Source organism: Ochotona curzoniae, unplaced genomic scaffold (genome assembly GCF_017591425.1).
Source record: "Ochotona curzoniae isolate NIBS_2020 unplaced genomic scaffold, NIBS_Ocur_1.0 scaffold_4701, whole genome shotgun sequence".
In the NCBI taxonomy this organism is placed as follows: domain Eukaryota; kingdom Metazoa; phylum Chordata; class Mammalia; order Lagomorpha; family Ochotonidae; genus Ochotona; species Ochotona curzoniae.
In genome coordinates this window covers 56,721,212-56,735,814 of record NW_024467122.1, presented here as the reverse complement: position 1 = coordinate 56,735,814, position 14,603 = coordinate 56,721,212, and the positions used below count along the sequence as shown (strand labels likewise).

The 14,603-nt window shown below is 36.0% G+C and overlaps 1 protein-coding gene across 9 annotated transcripts in view; it reads left to right on the top strand.

The window, feature by feature from the left end:
• The window catches only part of GABPB1 (GA binding protein transcription factor subunit beta 1), a 67,043-nt gene extending 53,396 nt beyond the window's left edge, over positions 1-13,647 (top strand). For 2 of the 9 annotated variants that reach the window (XM_040969887.1, XM_040969885.1), the window contains exons 7-9: positions 2,897-3,082; positions 5,284-5,399; positions 12,142-13,647. In XM_040969887.1, the coding sequence (XP_040825821.1) occupies positions 2,897-3,082; positions 5,284-5,399; positions 12,142-12,294 (455 nt within the window). In that variant the 3' untranslated portion in view covers positions 12,295-13,647. Of the gene's footprint in view, positions 1-2,896; positions 3,083-5,283; positions 5,596-12,141 lie in introns of those variants that run through there. The other 7 variants (XM_040969888.1, XM_040969886.1, XM_040969891.1 and 4 more) reach the window with 5 other exon arrangements.
• Positions 13,648-14,603: the final 956 nt, after the last annotated feature.

Here is a 14,603-nt window from a genome sequence, read left to right as displayed (position 1 = left end):
GAGCTTCTTCCAGGTCTCCCACACAAGTTCCGGTCCCAAGGCTCCTTACTTCTGCAGGTTGCTATCCAATTGTCCCAAAAGCATTTGTTAAAGAGGCCAATCTTTGCCCTGGATTATATTCAGTTTTCTTGTCAAAGATTGGTTGGGTCTACTTGTGTGGGCTCCATTCTGGGGTTTCTGTTCTGTTCTATTGATCATCTTTGTTTCTGTACCAGTACCAGACTATTTTAATTAGAAAACAGCCTGCCTTATAATAGTATATCTTGAGATCTGGAATTGAGGTTCCTCCACCTTGACTTTAATTCGTCAGGATAGCTTTGGCTATTCATGTTCTCTTGTGTTTCCAGATAAACTTTTGTATCTTCCTTTCTATTTCTAAGAAGAATGTTGGTGAGATTTTGATTGGGATTGCATTGAATCTATATATTACTTTCTGTATATTTTGATCATGTTGATCCTGCCAATACAGGATCATGGTAAAGTTCTACTTTTTTTAATGTCATCTTCTATTTCTTTTTTTAATGTTTGTGATTTACATCATAGAGGCCTTCCACGGTTTTGGTTAGGTTTATTTCTAGGTATTTAAGATTCTTCTCTGCTATTTTAAAGAGGACTATGCTTACAAATTCTTTCTCAGCCATGGAGTTGTATATAGTAGAACCATCAATTTATGCTCATTAATTTTGTATCCTGATAATCAGCCAAACTCATGAGTTCCAATAGTATCTTGATTGAGTGTTTTGGTTCTCCTATGTAGATAATCATGTCATCTATAAAAAGGAGTAACTTAAATTTGTCATTTCCAATTTAAATTTCTTTAATTTGTTTTTCTTGCCTTTTGAGTTCTACCAAGGACTTTTGATACTGTATTGAATAGCAGTAGTAAAAGTGGACATGCTTGTTTAGTTCCAAATCTTAGTTGAAAAGCTTGAAGTCTTTTCATGTTAAGAATGATGCTGGCATTGGGTTTTTCATAAATTGCTTTGATTGTGTTGTAGAATGTTCCTTCAGTGTCTGTCTTGTTGGGCTTTTAACATTACGTGCTGTTGGATTTTATCACATGGCTTCTCTGCATCTGTTGATGATCATATGCTTTTTATTTTTCAATTTGTTGATGTGTTGTAATGCCAAGGTAAATTCCACCTTGTCTAGGTAAAATATCTGATGTATTGTTTGAAAATATTTTTGTTGAGGATTTTGTGTCTAAGGTCTTCAGGGATATCAGTCTGTAATCCTTTCTCTGTTACATCTAACTGGCTTTGGCATGAAGGTGATGTTGGCTTCATAGATATAGTTTGGAAGGACTGCTTCCCTTTCTATTATTTTGAATGGCTTGTAAGGGGGTACGTTTTTCTTGAAACATTTGATAGAATTCAGCGGTGAAGCCATCTAGGTCAGGGCTTTTCTTTGTTTTGAGGGATTAATTATTGATTCAATCTCTGTCCTAGTCACAGGTCTATTTAGATTATTATCTGCCTCATGACTCAATTTTAGTAGATTGTATGTGTTCAACAGTCTATCCATTTCTTCTAGGTCTTCTCATTTGTTGACATATAGTTGCTTATAATAGTTCCGGATTATTTTTTGTGTGTCCGAGGTATTCTTTGTTGTATTTCTTTTTTCATCTCTGATTCTACTGATTTATGTCTTCTCCCTTTTTTTTGATTAGTTGGGCTAGTGGAGAGTCTATTTTGTGGATTTTCTCAAAGAATCAGCTCTTTGATTTATTGATCTTACATATTCTTGTCATTTCTTCTATATTAATTAGATGTCAATTTTTTAAAAAGATTTTTCCTTTGCCTCTTTCTGTGCTTTTAAATAAGGTAGTATAGATTTTGTTTTCAATTCAACATGTTATGATTTATTGCTACTGCAATTCTTTGTGATACTTTTCTATTAATATATAGCATGCATACCAAAAAGTTCATAGAACAAATATATGGTTTAATTATCACTAAGTGTAAATTTGGTTGAATTATTACCAAGTATATAAATATTGCTCAGATCCTGAAAGGTAGCTTCACAGTATGTAGTCTTTGTGTCTGATTCACATCACTGGGTACCTCTTTTTAGATTTGTCCATATTTTGCATGTAGTCACTATATTTCCTCTGTAGAATTTCACTGTATGAGTCTGTCATAGTGTATATACTATCAGTGAGTGCCTGGGTTGTTTTTAGCTTCTGACTGTTTTGAGTGAAGCTGTTGGGAATATTCGTGGTCGTGTTTTTTGGGTGGCCAATAGTTGAGTACAGACCTGCCTGTGGAAAGGATTTTGGCAGTATTAACTATTTCTAGTGGTAAGAATCCTCTCTGAGCCTCTCATAAATTGTTTAGAACATGTTTTGGGATTTCAGTTATGTAAATGTTAATATGTTATATTGTTCACTATTATACATACCATGCTTGTGGTTTTTTATTATTATTATTATTATTATTATTATTATTATTATTATTATGGCAGTCCTTGCTCATTCAGTCTAAAAGGCGAATTCTGTTTTTTCTATACATCAACTCACATGTAAATGGAATTTAACCATATTTAAAAGTCTTTGAGTCATGAAGTTTTATCAATCAGGTATAACCTTGTAAACTTAGGAAGTTGTATATATTTTATACCTCATATAACTAAATGAACAGGTACTATTTACTTAAATACACGTATGCCAAGATAATCTGAACTCATTCGTTATAAATTGTGATACTGCGGCTGACTGTAAATGTAGGTTTAGGTATTTATAGCACAACTAGGGACTGAGTTTAAAGCCATGCAAAAAAATTTTCTGTGTCAGACAGAGAATGCAAAAATTGCAGACCAAGCAAAAATATAATTTGTTTATATCTATTGTTCACTGATTGTTAGCATTTTCTTTTCTCTTTCTCTTTTTTTTTTCTAGTAGTGGCCACAGAGGAAGTAGTTACTGCAGAATCTGTGGATGGTGCAATTCAGCAAGTAGTTAGTTCGGGGGGTCAGCAAGTCATCACAATAGTTACAGACGGAATTCAGCTTGGGAATTTGCACTCCATTCCTACTAGCGGAATAGGTCAGCCCATCATTGTGACCATGCCTGATGGACAACAAGGTTAGTGGTTGATATTTACATCAAGTTTTGGTTTATATTCTTAGTTCTCAGGAAATTGTGATATATTTTCCGAAGCATTTCTTTTAGTCTTATAACCTTTTGCAGTTGACTTTATTGATTGATTTTACATGCTTAAGCTAGTGTTAACAATAGCTCTCTTTTTCTGAATATATACTATATAGAAGGAAAAATTGTCCCAGAATAGCCTGAGTGGAAAATGAGCTTAAATATTGCCACAAATAATTCAGTTCAATATTGAGCAATAATTTTCTAAACTTTTGTATATAATTCAGATACCATAATTAACTTTTCAGAATACTATGTAAGGAAAAGTTACTTATAAAAGCTAGGCTTACAGTTTGTAATAGGAATATGGTAGCAACTTCTAGCAACTTTGATATGAACTTTCCCATATATTTTTTTCTTGGAAACCACAAAGAATAGCAAGATGGCTGCAAGAAATAACTCTACTACATTTTCAGTGACATTAAAGTGCCAAATAGACCTTAAAATTTTAAATTGTAGTGTTGCTTAAAACACCTAAGACCATTGCAGTTCAGGCAAGAGGACTGTCATGAAAATGCAGAGTCATGCTTCAAGGAAGGAAAAAGGGTTGACATCAGATATGACAATAAACACACACTCCAAGAAAGATAGGGCCATATGGCATGTGTAGGAAATAGTATAAGCAGAGCGAAGATAGAATATGGGGAGTGTACTGGGAACACAGAGAAACACATAAAGCACTTATCTGAGCAAGCTTCACTCTGTACATGAGTCTTGAAGTGGAAGACACTGGAAAATGACTAGGATTGTGAGCCTGCTGCTTCCTGACTAACACATAGTTGGTAAAGGGCAGGGTATTATGTCTCTTAACCAGATATTTCGCTTTGGACAGAGGCCTAGTCGATTAGGCCACCCTGCACTGCTTTCCCAGGCACATTAGCAGGAGGCTGAATTGAAAACAAAACAGCCAGATCTTGAGCCAACACTTTTGTGTGAGATGTCAGCCTCACAAGTGGTGTTTTAATCATCTGGACCACACTGCTGCCCTCAATAGTTTCTCTCTCTAATTGGCCAAAATATATCCTATATGTTGGGAGGAAGCAAGAAAGAATGAAAACTGGAAAAGAGTAGCAATGAAAAGACCCTGTAAAAAATGCTTGAGAGTTAGAGATATATAGAGAGAAACACATAGGAAGAGAAAGCTCTTCTATGACTCGCCAAATGCCTACAACAGATGAGGCTGGGCTAGGGCACAGCTAGGAGTCAATTTGGGTCTCTTATGTGGGTGGCATTACTGCTGCCTCCTAGGTGCATCAGGGAAAAACTAGAATCAGGAGCAGAGCCAGGACTTGAACCCAGACACACCAGAATCGGATGCAGGCATCCCCAGCGTCTTAACCATTAGTCTAAATGCCAACCTACGAACACATTTCATTTTGTGGCCTGTGCTTCTGTGCAAAGAAAGGATAGGCCCTGCACTTGCTCTTGTTCTCTCTGTCTCTTTCTCTTCCGTCTCTTCCTCTCTGTAGCTCTGCCTTTCAATAAATAAAAAATAAATCTTGAAAAAAAAAAAAGCTACTCAAAATTTAAACATAGTCCACTAAGAAAACAAGCAGAATTAATTAGCGGTGTTAGTGGTATGTTCATGACAAGGGACTATTAAACAGCTCTGTATATAATGATGTAAGACAGCTAATGGAATGAAAAAACAGCTGAAGAGCCGTTTATCTGATTATTACTTATACATTGGAGGGCACACACATGTATTATATGTATGTAACCTTTTGTGTAACAAGGAAAAAAGAATACATATTCATGTTTATTTTCTTCATGAATTAACATGTAAATGCACAAAAATGATTGAAAGTAACTGTATTAGCAGTGGTGGGCACAAAATCTTGCAAATACTTGTTCTGATCCTTAAGCTTTATTTTCATTCTTGAGCAACATGAATGGATTTGTTTACAATGCAAGTTATCTGTAAGTGGCTACTTTACCAGGTTTCAATAAACACACACACACACAAACACACACAGAAAATAAAGACAAATAGACACTCTCAATACACCATAGTTTAATGTTACTAGTTTGGAATACACTTACTTGGGTGAGTAGCAGCAACAATACCAGGACTTCTTTTATTTCTTCTAATCCTGTCTTATAATGAAGTAATATGTATCTCTTTGCCATTTTAGTATTAACAGTACCAGCAACAGACATTGCTGAAGAAACTGTTATAAGTGAAGAACCACCAACTAAAAGACAATGTATCGAAATAATTGAAAACCGGGTGGAATCTGCAGAAATAGAAGTAAGGAGTCTTTTACCCGGTGTGTTTGGCTTCAATCATCCAAAATAAATTCATTTTGCTTTTCTTTATTATTTGTCTTTTATATTTATTACATTGTGTTTTGAATCAGAATGAATGTGCTGAGTACCATTTTGTTTATTTTTTTGCCTTATATACATATAGCAAGCCCTCAATAAATAAACATTGAATGAATGAATGAGTGATTGAACAATTTGTAACAAAATGTGTCATCATTGTAATGTTGGAATATCTTTGGTTCTTGCATACCATCATTTATTTTCTGTTAAATTAACATGTACCATTCTCACAAATCTCTAAAGAGTAATACCACTAAATACTGACGTTTTTAACCTTTCAAAAGTGAAGTGTAAGTGTTTAATTGGGCCAAGGGTATCTCTTAATAAGATTGATATTTGTTAAATGGAATACTTATATTTAAAGATCAGAATGGTAGAGATCTAGAGAGATAGAGGGAGATGTCTTTCATTTTCTGGTTCACTCTCTAGATGGCCACAACAGCCAGGTCTGGGCCAGGTTGAAGCCAGGTGCTTTGCACTCTATCCTGTTCTACCACAGTGGGTGACAGGAGCCCAAGAACTTGGCCTACATCCACCATCTTCCACAGGCCTTATCAGGGAGCTTGGTCCAGAAGCAGAGCAGTTGACTCTGAAGCCAGCCACTTAACTTGTTTTGCAACAAAAATAACCCCAAATGGGGTATTATTATTATTGGTAAAGTGGTGTATAACTGCTTATTTTGCTGTTAGCCCTTTGGGAACTTAATTTATATTATCAATAGAGTTTAACTTGCCCCAGTTCCACCAGACCAGTTTGTAAGTATAAACCAATTTGTGAGTAGAACCAAACCATAATTTCCTCTCAGATTTTTTTCCTTATCTAACTGAATAAAACTGCCCCCTAAATTTATAATAACTTACATCAAATGTGCCAAGTTATTCCTGGATAACTTTGAAAGAAAAATTTCAATATAGAGTAAGACTTGAAACTCAATAAGCTGGGTTCATATACTATCTTTTGCCCTATTAACTTTGAGGCAAATTATCTTTCTTTCCTGAGTTCCAGCTTTAATTTCTGTCAAATTTGGTTTAAAATAGTGATATCTCCAATTTAGGGTTTTTATGAGAGTTGGAAAAGTGAGCATACTTGTGTATATTAATATTACCTGAAATATGTGTGTTTGCTTTTATATATTTAGATACAGTAAATTTGGTGAACATCCAGTAATTCTGTGTAAAAATTTCTATAATTGTCAAAAAGGATTCTTTTTTTTAAAACAGCAGAATTCCAACTAAAGGGAATTAGAAAATGCTCTTTCCAAAATTGTTTGAATATGACTGGTGCATCTCTAGGCATAATCACAAATAATACAGTATGGAGCTAAAAGTAAACTGATTCATGGTCAAACTCGAATTTTTTTTATCAAATTATAAACTATTTAATGTGGGGCTTTGTTTAAAGTATTCAAATTTTAAAGCAATATGTGGGATGTTGAAGTTCTTATTCACCAACCAACAGTTTATTCCACTGAACAGCATTATTTTATTGTTTTTTTTTCTGATGTGTAAGATGATCTTCTTCAGGCATGTGGTGAAAATTTTGCCATGTACTTTGCTTTAATTATCTAATAAAGTATTTTTAAGTTATTTGGATTTTCATTAAAACAAATTAATTAATTATGTTTTAAATAGTGTTTAGTTTGTGCATTGGTTTATCAAACAAGCAGTGGGTATTTCTCTGTTTCCCTCACAGCTCAGCCTGATCTGTCTCCTACAATCTCAGAAATTAGGAGAATAATCACAGACAGCAGGCAGATATGAATTGAGGTAGACAGGTGAACCAGAACCAAAGAAAGGAACCTTTAAGAATATGGCATGTTTATTTTGTTTTATTTCTAGTAGTTAGAGCTTTCTGGCAATGGAGATATTATTTTTTATCACTGGAAATGTTTAAGGCTAACATTATGCTAATACTGGGTATTTCAGAGGGACCTTGAGTCATATAGTGAGAAACACGTAATAGGGATGAGTGGTTGGAGGCTGAACGATGATCTCCAGTATTTTCACCAAACAAAATGTTGTGATACATGAAAGCGTTCTTTTGTGTGGATTTTATTGTATAGTCAGTACAGTTATCTTGGGAGCTGACTTTTATATTCCTGTCTAAGTGACAGGTTGATAATTAATCCAGAAAAAAAAAAGCAGTGTATTTCACCTGGGGAGATTTTGTCACCCCCCACCCTCCGGACATGTGTTGGGTTGTTTTGAGGTGTTCCTGTGCCACTTAGTGGTAGAAGTGCAGTGCTCAGGGCAGTGTGCAGTGCTCGGGCCAGCACCCCAGAACACAGAATTAGGTGGCCCAGAAGATTAGGACTGCTCTAGAAGAATTTAAAGTTAACTCCTCATTATACAGAAATAGCCTATTTGGATTTTCCTTGTTACCAGAGTTTCAATAAAGGAGGTGCTAAAAATATATTTTACTGAGTTTCCCAATTAACAATAGAGAATATTTCCAATATGTGCAAAAGCTAGTTCAAGTTATAGAAAATTGAGAAACTCTGTGTTACAGAAATATAAGAAATAAAATGGGCTTATTTTAGTAGAGGATATGAATATAACACACTATTGCAATAGTGTATATAATTTAAAATTTTTTCTGAGAGTCACTAGGAGGGGGAAAGAGAGAATCTATCTGCTGATTCATTCCCATTTGGCCAGGCCAAGCCAAGCCAAAGCAAGGATCCAAGAATTCTCTGAGTCTCTTAGGTGGGTAGCAGGAAACCAAATACTCGGATCATGTTCCACTGTTTTCCCAAGTCATTAGCAGAGACCTCTGTTAGAAATGGAACAGCTGGGACATGAACGAGCACCCGTATGGGATGTTGGCATCTCAGGCAGCAGTTTTAGCTGCTTTGCCACAACTCTGATCCCTAATGTGTGTAATTTTATCACCCCTGGATATTATTGCTTTGGATATTTTTGCCTATTTATAGATTTCTTGATAAGCAACATTAGTGTCTTCTGAATCGAAATTAATCATGTACATGTGGAAGAAAGGACATATGATGATGTATAACAGAGTTTCTGTGCTTACTTAATTGTATGAATTCAGGAAATAACCTTTATTGTTTATTTGCCAAGTAAGTTATAGATGAATATGTTCAGTAGCAAAGTTTTAAAATGTGTTTTTTTAAGGGTTTATTTGAAAGGCAGAGTGTGGGATAGGCTGGGGGAGACAGAGAGAGAGAGAAAGAGAGATCTTCCATCTGCTAGTTCACTCCCCAGATGATTTCAGTAGCTGTCACTGGATCAGACTAAGTAAGAAGCCAGGAGCTTCCTATGGGTCTCCTTCAAAGGCGGCATGGACCAAGTTACCTGGGATGTGAAGAGACACAAAGAAAAAGACAGTCTGCCTCTGCCATCTCATGCAGAGAGGAGGGGTGCGGGGAGGGGAGATGGAAAGACCTTGGCATCTCTTGGAGAGGGAAGGAGGGAGAGAGAAACAGACAGGCTTATTCCATGTCCAGATTCACTTCCCAAATGGCTGCCACAGTTGTAACTGGGCCAGGCCAAAGGCAGCCAGGAACTCTGGGTGGTGGTGACTCAAGCACTTGAGCCATCCTCTGCTGCCTCCTGGGAGCATTAGCAGGAAACTGATTGGTTGTGGAGCAGCCGGGATTTGAACAGGTGCTCTGAGTTAGGATGTGGTGTCTCAAGAAAACAGCTTAACCTAGAGTTCTTACAGTTTCTAGGCTTATCCTCTATTAAATTTTACTCTCTAGGGCTGAAGAAGGGAAAAAGTTTTTTTGTCAAGTCAAGGCACTAAATGTTTTGGTTTTATGCCCCATAAAGTTTCTGTCACAATTCAGAAAGTTTCACCACTGGAGTGGGAAGGGAGCCAGCCATAAACAAGTTGGAAATAAGTGGGTGTATCTGTACTTCAAGAAAATTTTATTTATAAAAACAAAATTTTATTTGTGATACTTGACCCCGAGCAGTTAAAAGAATCTGTTTATATACAAGCAAACCTCTCAAATAGCCTGCTCAGTTTTCTATTTCTTGAAAAACATTTAGTGACTTAGGGATATAAGACTGAAAACAAATTTAGGTTTGAATTATTACTTTATAACTTTCTGATGAGATCCTGATTAAGTTAACTATAATCTTTCAAGGCTTGGCTTTCCCATTAGTAAAAAGAGAAATAATAGAATCTGCATGTTAAGCGTGTCATAAGGATGAAATGCGAAGGCATGGGAAACACATATATGCCAGCGGATACAGCAAATGATCCATAAATGTTCACTGCTATCCTTATCCTTCTAAGTTTATATCGAGATGTAGAGGTTAAATTAGTCATGACTTTGATATAATAGCTAAAGCAAATAGTTCACTCCCCAAATGATTTCAGTAGCTGATTACTTGATTGCTAGAAAATAATAAAACTGGTAGAGACGAGTGCAGCGTTCAAGGATTGTGTCCGAGATGAAAACCAACTCAGGTCTTCCTATGTGCTGTTACTTGATTACATATCATCGCTTGGGTTCAGAGTCATAGCATAGGATAAATATCTTTCTGGTTGCTGCCAAGTCTTGATTGTCAGCTAGATTTATTTTTCTTAGAGTTCTTCAATATGAGACCTTTAGAGGAAAAATGGTTTGGTATTACACAACTGTAAGCTACACTACACTCATTTTATTATTTATTTTCTTATGCTCATTTTAAATGTTAAATATCAAAATCTTTACAGAAGATTAAAATCATAAGATTGCCATTTCTCGTGTATGATAATCATGCTTTCAATCAATAAGGTCAAATGTTTTCAGAGAATAGTACTAAGGATCTTTGCCTTTTGGACTTTACAGATTTAGCCATAAAAATTCAACATAAAATGAACTTAATATTTGGCCTTGAAGGCAAAGTGAAGCTATCTTTTCATTAACATTCATAAATATATACTACTTGTTGAAGTAAAAACATATGGTAGGGAAAATAGGATTAAGCTGCATCTACCGGTAGAATGGTTGCGTCAGGCAGTTTGCTTTCATCTTTGGCGATAATTATGAATCCCTAGGCTGATTTTGAATGCTAGTCCATAGCTAATATTAGACGATATCTTGTGATTAATCTATCCCAAGATTTCATATTAAGTCAGAACAAATTTTTATCTTGTATTCCGAACTTTGGCTGCCAAATGGTCTTATTTTGTACCACGTGTAAAATCTTATAACACTTGTCAATGGCTGTGAACAAGATGGGGTCCAGCTCCTGGGGAAGCAGTACCCAGGCCCTACCAGGTGGGAAGCCTGCTTGCTTCATGGCTAAGGTGTGCTTTCTGACTTGTCACTACACTGCCAGCTCTCCTGGCATTAGGGCAAGCAGAATGTGGCTGGGATGTGAAGAAGCAGTAGGGCTTGGACAGTGAGTTGCAGATAAAGGGTGTGACCCACCTTTACTTGTATATTTTGTGTAATTGGGAAGCCTGGCAACTACTTCTGGAATCAGTAGATGCAGTGGGAAGAAATATTGGATCTAGCTGTTTTGCCTGTGTTGGGAAGGAAGCAGGATAAGAGGGCAGCCTGGGAATAATAGTGAAGGAGAAGAAGGAATCCTGTGGTGTTGTCAGTGGGTGCATGCCAAGGAGGGAGTGGAAGAGACCCTTGCATTTTCCTTGTCAGCAGCCTGCTGACCTCTCACTTCCAATTTCTTCCGAAAAGTATCTTGCCAGAGCTAATCTGGCCTTTTGTGTAGTTTAGGGTTCCACTCTTGACTCGCACCCCACTGCAGGGCCCTGGGCCTCAGTGATGGGGTGGGTTCTTTCCTAAGGCTTTGGAATTTCCCTTTTGCATGGGCCTGTGCAGTTGAAATTTTGTCTGCTTGCTTATTAGAGGCTAGGGAAAGGGTTTTTTGGAATGTTTCCTCTTGTTTTTTGTTTTGTTTTGTTTTTGTTTTGTTTTGTTTTGTTTCCTGAGATAATTGAATTGGGCAAAGTGAGAAGGAGGTAGAAGGAGAAAATACAATTTTCATTGGATCAGATTTGTGTTTCGTCTCTCAATTTATTGAGGAGCTTTCATATGTATATTTTATACCTATGTAAAGAAGAAAGTTCTTTATTGGTGGTAAAGTGAGAAAATTAACACTGATCCAGATTAGCACTGTTTATTTTAGAGGTGAGTTGTCTTGCCAATTTTAAAAGCAATATTAGAATCTTATAAAGCCACCTCCTTACTTTGTGTAGCCCTGGGAAAACTGTAATATCTCTGAGAATTTTTTTTTGCATCTGTAAAATGGGTGTCATATCTAAGATCTTCTTGGAAGTTCCTTTATTTAGACATGTAGCAGATGCTCAATAAATACTATTTCATAATTTTCCCTTTAGATGGAAATATCACAAATAGAAATGAAGAGATATAATTGGTTATTTCCCTCTTAACTAGTTCCCTAGTATCTTTTAAATGTATAAGAGCGTAGGTACTCAATTTGGGTTTATTCTGTAGGTCCTTTTTCTAGTTAGGAAATAATTGATTTGCGGTGAGAAACTAATCTGTATCTCAGTGTGCAGTACTAAATTAGGGCCTTAATTATCAGCAGACTGAAAAGATAAGACATCTGAGAAGTGTTGACGGATGACTTCTTATGGCTGCCTCAGATTTATTTGAGGGGTGCATGCTTGTATGTGCTAGTAATATATTTGTGCTAAAACTGAAAGCAACCCTTTTTTTTAATTAGGAGAGAGAAGCTCTTCAGAAACAGCTGGATGAAGCAAATCGAGAAGCACAAAAATACCGACAGCAACTTCTAAAGAAAGAACAGGAAGCAGAGGCCTACAGACAGAAATTAGAAGCCATGACTCGTCTTCAGACTAATAAAGAAGCTGTTTAACTGAATATGTAGTTTGATTTTAATTTTGGTCAAGAAAGAATACAATCTTGAACTGTACGCATTAAAAGTACAGTCATGAAAATGCAGATAATAGAAGAGACTTCAGATTGATAATTGGACTTAAGCCATGGGCTCTGAATTCTTGTAACATAAAACTTTAGAAGTTGTGAAATGTATTTAAAACTGAATTCTGTAAATAGTTTTTTTTTTTTACAGTTCCAAATGAGTTGATAAAGATTGTTGAAGAGATCTAAAACCACAACAAGCCACTGTTTTTGTGAATTCTTTTTGATTTTACTACAAACCTTGATCTCTCAAACCAGAACAGTTTTAAGGGTGTTCATTGCTGATTAGACCAAATGTTGTGTAATAATTATGGTGGACCGATGCTGGAATTACTTCTGTAGGTATAAACTTCTATATGAAGGGAAGATTTCTTCCAGGAAATCTTTGTACAGCTTTAAGTTGTCTCAGATTCTCTGAAAACATTTTTTAGAGAGTGAAATTTTTATATTTGTTCAATTTCAGCAATACCCAAGTAGATTTACATGTATATGAAGCAAGTATTTTTTAAACTTTTTGTTTGTACATATTCTGCATGTTTTCTAATTTCAAAGTGCATAACCTGCAAAGGTATTTTTCCCACAAAGATGATGAAAGTTACTAGGAAAAAGAAAAACCACCTTCTATTCTATAGGTCATTGGAACTAAGCAAGCCAACAGCTGGTTTTATTGGAGTGACAATGTTCTTGGAAGGAGCAGCTTACAAAATAACTTGAATTTACGAACCCTGCACAATCTATGCTTTTTTGAAAATTTCACAGTGGGGACGTGAAACTGTATTCTGTGCCTTCCATCTTGATTTCCACACGAAAGCACTTTAAGGCACCGGGTTTTAAGATCATGTTTTTGGGAAACTCAGTGGATGTGAGTTTCTGAAATACTTCATGGACTTATTTCCCCCTCTCCAGGAAATTATTCTCAAGGAAAAAAATTGCTTTTGTATGTAGAACAAGGACTTTTTTACTGCAGTGATGCTCTCGATAAGACTAGCGCCAAGTTTAACTTTCCCCTGTGAAAGCTTAGCATCTATGCTATGGCTTAACTCTCATGCCATGGTTGTTGGAGTCCACAGTGTGTGGACGTGAGACTGGCAGACTGTTCATTCTTTTTTGTAAAACGTAAAAACAAGCCCTTATTTCTTGCTTTATTTTTAATGTTTTATTGCTTTATTGAAGATGCTTAACCCTAAAACCCCCCTCTAGATTACCTATAATGTATAAAGAAGCAATTACCCTTAAAACTGTACTCTGCCTACTTTTCTATTTTACAATTAAATATCTTTTCCACATATGTTCAGTGTAGACTTATGTTTTGACCACATGTCATTCACACATTATTTTGTTCTGTGTATTTGAGCTATATGCCACCAGATGGACATGGTTCACCCTGGGTAACATCTTGGGAATTTCTAGTTCTCCCATTGGAATGGTCAGTGTGGTCATAAAGGTGATTAAAAGGATTCACATACTATTTTAGTTGCTTTTAAAAAAAAATTGGGGAGCAAATTTCAGGGTTCAATAAGGAAAAGTGTTTTTCAGTTTTTGACTAGGTTTGACATAGTTTTAAATTATCCAAAACTAAATTTTAAAAATGCCAGGTAATATTTTCTGCTGTCTTCAGAAGTCAGTGGGGAATGTCTGTGTCTGATTATTTTAGCACAGAACTTATATTAGGTGGGTGCTGGTATAGCCATTCATTTCGTGCACAAGATGTTCAGTGTTGGAGCAGGAAGGATAGGACTGTCCCAGAGGGCAGTACTATCCAGCGCTGCTTCCGGACCCCGCTGACCCCAAGAAGCCTTGACTAAGCTGCCTTTTGTCACTTGTAGACACCTATGCTGCCAGGCTACCTGGCTCAAGAAAGAATTTTGATCTCTAGTGAGAACTGTGGGCATAAATGGAAGACATTTTTTACTTTAAAAGGAGTGAGTCTCTGATAATACCAGGTATGAAGATCCTTTGAGGGACATTGAGTTCTTTCACTTGTTTTGTTGGACTTGTTTCATTCTTCATTCGTTTTTTGTTGTAGTTGTTGTTGTTTTCTGTATCGAGAAATCAATATTTAGACAAGGATTAGAAATTAAAACAATTTTCCTTGGCAAGAATTTATAATTAAAATGGCTTTCCTTTTTAAGTTTTCAGAAGTTTTTGGTTCAAATGCTTTCACTACACAGTGCTGGGTTTGGAGTTAGTAGTCATCTGTTTGCTACGTTGTTGGTTAATTATTTCCATGGATGTATGAGCAAA